General features: G+C 30.9%; 1 gene segment (V, D, J or C); it reads right to left on the reverse strand.

Annotated features, from left to right (window-relative positions):
* Positions 1–2,202: 2,202 nt before the first annotated feature.
* LOC132096163 (Ig kappa chain V-V region T1-like) lies at positions 2,203–2,829 on the reverse strand. The segment is given in 3 exon segments: positions 2,203–2,213; positions 2,248–2,598; positions 2,780–2,829. Coding segments are annotated over 3 exon segments (405 nt in total).
* Between the last annotated feature and the right edge of the window lie 201 nt (positions 2,830–3,030).

Below are 3,030 nucleotides of genomic sequence, written 5' to 3' on the forward strand. Positions count from 1 at the left end.
TCACACCTAATATTTACTAGATTTTTTAATTAATTATTCATTAATCTTGTATAATTGGAGTAATTATAGTGAAGTAATGCTTACCAATGCCATAGATCAACAGCGCTGAAATGATTAAACCAACCATTGCTGCACTGAATCAGACTAGAAACAAAAAGGAAATTAAGATGAGGAAATCAATGTGCTTTTTTATGTGAGGGGGTGTGGCTTACACTTACATCAGAGTATGACAAACTTGTCAATCAGCAGACGAGTCCAAGGATAGTATTTCCAGTTCAAAATAAGAAGTATAATTAATGATCTGATATTGATAATGTGATTTTTTTTTTGTTTTTTTTACTGCTTTATCACCCCATCGTTTCTCCATAGTACTTTTATGAATAAACTGGTCAAAAGCAGGTTTACAAAGAACTAAAATGCATTTTTGACTTTATTGTATCTTTGAACATGTCTTTTATTGATAATTTTTAAATTCTATTATTGACAGACATTTTACCTGGACCACAAATTATTAAACTTGATTTTATCCTGATTTTAATTCTCTGAAGATCCAGGGTTTAATGAAGGATGTGACATTCAGTCGGGCTTTCTGTAGCTTTCTTCATGACCGTTTGACGGAAGTGTATGAAAGTGACTAAGCAGATCTACTATTGGTTATGAGCAAGAACAATTTTTAATTTTATTATCAAAACTGGTATGTTTGGGACCATGAAAATATATAAAGGCCAGTGTTAAGCTGCATCCGAATTGAGATTCAATATTAAAAAAAAAAACTGATGTTTATTTGCAATATAACTTTAAGGTCTTTGTGATCTAGAGTCAGATTAAATTAATTTCAGGAGTCAAAGTAAACTGCAATGCAATTTTAATAAACTTCACCATTATGTATAACAATGCAAAGAAAAGACAGATCTCTGATCGCCTCAATAATTACATTTCTTTAAACAGGTTTACTATTTTGCTGTTAAAAATAAACCATAGGTAATAAATTAATAATTTGTTTGAGTTTGTTTTATTTTTCAAGTTGTATCAATGTACACAGCAATTGGGTCCTCAGTATGTCGTCCTGCTCTTTTGGATCTTTGCTTTGAGAAATACACAGCAGTATATACTGAATCGTTTTCCTGCAAAGAAGTACAAAAATGTATTGGCAAGATTTGAATCCAGGTGCTCATATAACAACATTTATTTTTTTTAGAGCCTCCAAAATATATTCTACTTCAAAAGTAGAAAATGCAACTATTCACATCCTTAGCAGCCAACAAAGTTAACTGAGAAATAATATTGTTCAATCACAATCATAAGATAACAGTTGATACCACACACACACACACACACACACACACACACACACACACACATAAAAACCCTTATATAGCAGTAATTAAGTAATAAAGTAATTCAATATTTTGTTCATGATAACCAAAAAAAAAGTGTGATCTGGTATAAAACAAAACTTTACTTGTTTTCATGTCTATAGTGAAACTTGGATAGTTTTTTAATAGTTTTTCTTAGCTCTTAGAGAAAAAATAAATCTGTGTAATTTACCTTGTCATCATTCTGTTGTGCTTGACTTTCAGCGACTGACACAAAGCAGAGAAAAAGAAAAGCAGTTACTCCGAAGATAATGTGAGATTTAAAAATTATGTACAAAGCCACTTTTTTAATAATAATTTTAATTTAATAATAATAATAATTTATTCCACATTTGTAATTTAACTTGATCTTTTTAACCACGTTAAAAGAGTTTACCTTTTTTTTGCTTCTGTCTTCTGTGTTCCCTGATAATCCCCAAAATAAGAGAAACGATGCATGTAAAAGAAATTATTCCACCAAATAGAAGGGTCAGTTTGAAATAGATGTCTCTAGAACACTCCTCAGACACGGGTGATTGCTCATGATCTGTAAAGGAGTGGATATCATTTTAATGAAACATTTAAAGTGATGCTACAAAGATCACATTTTATCCATAATTTGATTAGAGATTAAACAAGAACATTCATATATTAAAAACCTGCAGTTTTAACTTTAATATTGAAAGTAAAATAACATACCCTTTTTTGAGGTTCCTGTGTAATTTTTTTCTGTTATGAAAACAGCTGGCAAGTCATTTATCATTGTGGGATTTACAATTGTATTTAAATTGTGGTGTTTTTCAACATTTGCTATTAATGACAAAGTGAGAAAAAAGAGATATAAACACTAAATAAAAACTAGAGTATAGTGAGAGAGGTTCAAAAACATTACCTTTTACTTCAAGCCTGGTTCCATTGCCAAATTTCACATCATTACCTGTAGCACCACAAAAGTAGAAGCCAGAATCAGAAAATTTCACTTGCTTAATTGTTAGGGTGGTGACTTTGATGAACAGATCCATAACCACGTGATCTTTTGTAAAATTGTTGAAATATTTTGGCTCAACCTTCTGAAGACTTTCGGTGTATAACATGTGCACAATAGTAATGGGTACAGCACCGTCTGATTGTTTGAACCAGTATAGATATCCAGAAACATGGATATTGTGTGAACACCACATAGTGACTCTCTCTCCTGGATGAGTCTGTGTACTTGCTGTTAAAAACATAACTCTGAGAAAACCTGAAAACCATTAAACAAGAAAAATAAAACAATAGCACACCAAAAATTAATATCATTAATTAAAAAAAAATAAGTGTCTGCATATTTCTATAACACCTCATTTTACATTTCTAAAATATTTCTTATAGTATTATATTTCTTATAGTATTATATATAGTCCACAGTGTAAAATAATTCTTACCTGTCTCAAAGAGCAATAAAGCCGCAACTGAAATATGTAACATTACTGCATTTCTGAGTCGAAACAGAGCTGAAGAGGAAATTAAGTGGGCGATATAGATGTTTTTTATATAAGGAGGAGTGGCTTTTGGCACAGTCAAACTATGGTAGACCTATCAAATAAAAAGACCAGTCATCGTCAGACCTGTATGTGATATAGCTGCAATACAAAATATGCTCACTGCACTATACTGTTTAGTTAGTGTTTATTTT

This window comes from Carassius carassius, chromosome 2, assembly GCF_963082965.1.
Source record: "Carassius carassius chromosome 2, fCarCar2.1, whole genome shotgun sequence".
In the NCBI taxonomy this organism is placed as follows: domain Eukaryota; kingdom Metazoa; phylum Chordata; class Actinopteri; order Cypriniformes; family Cyprinidae; genus Carassius; species Carassius carassius.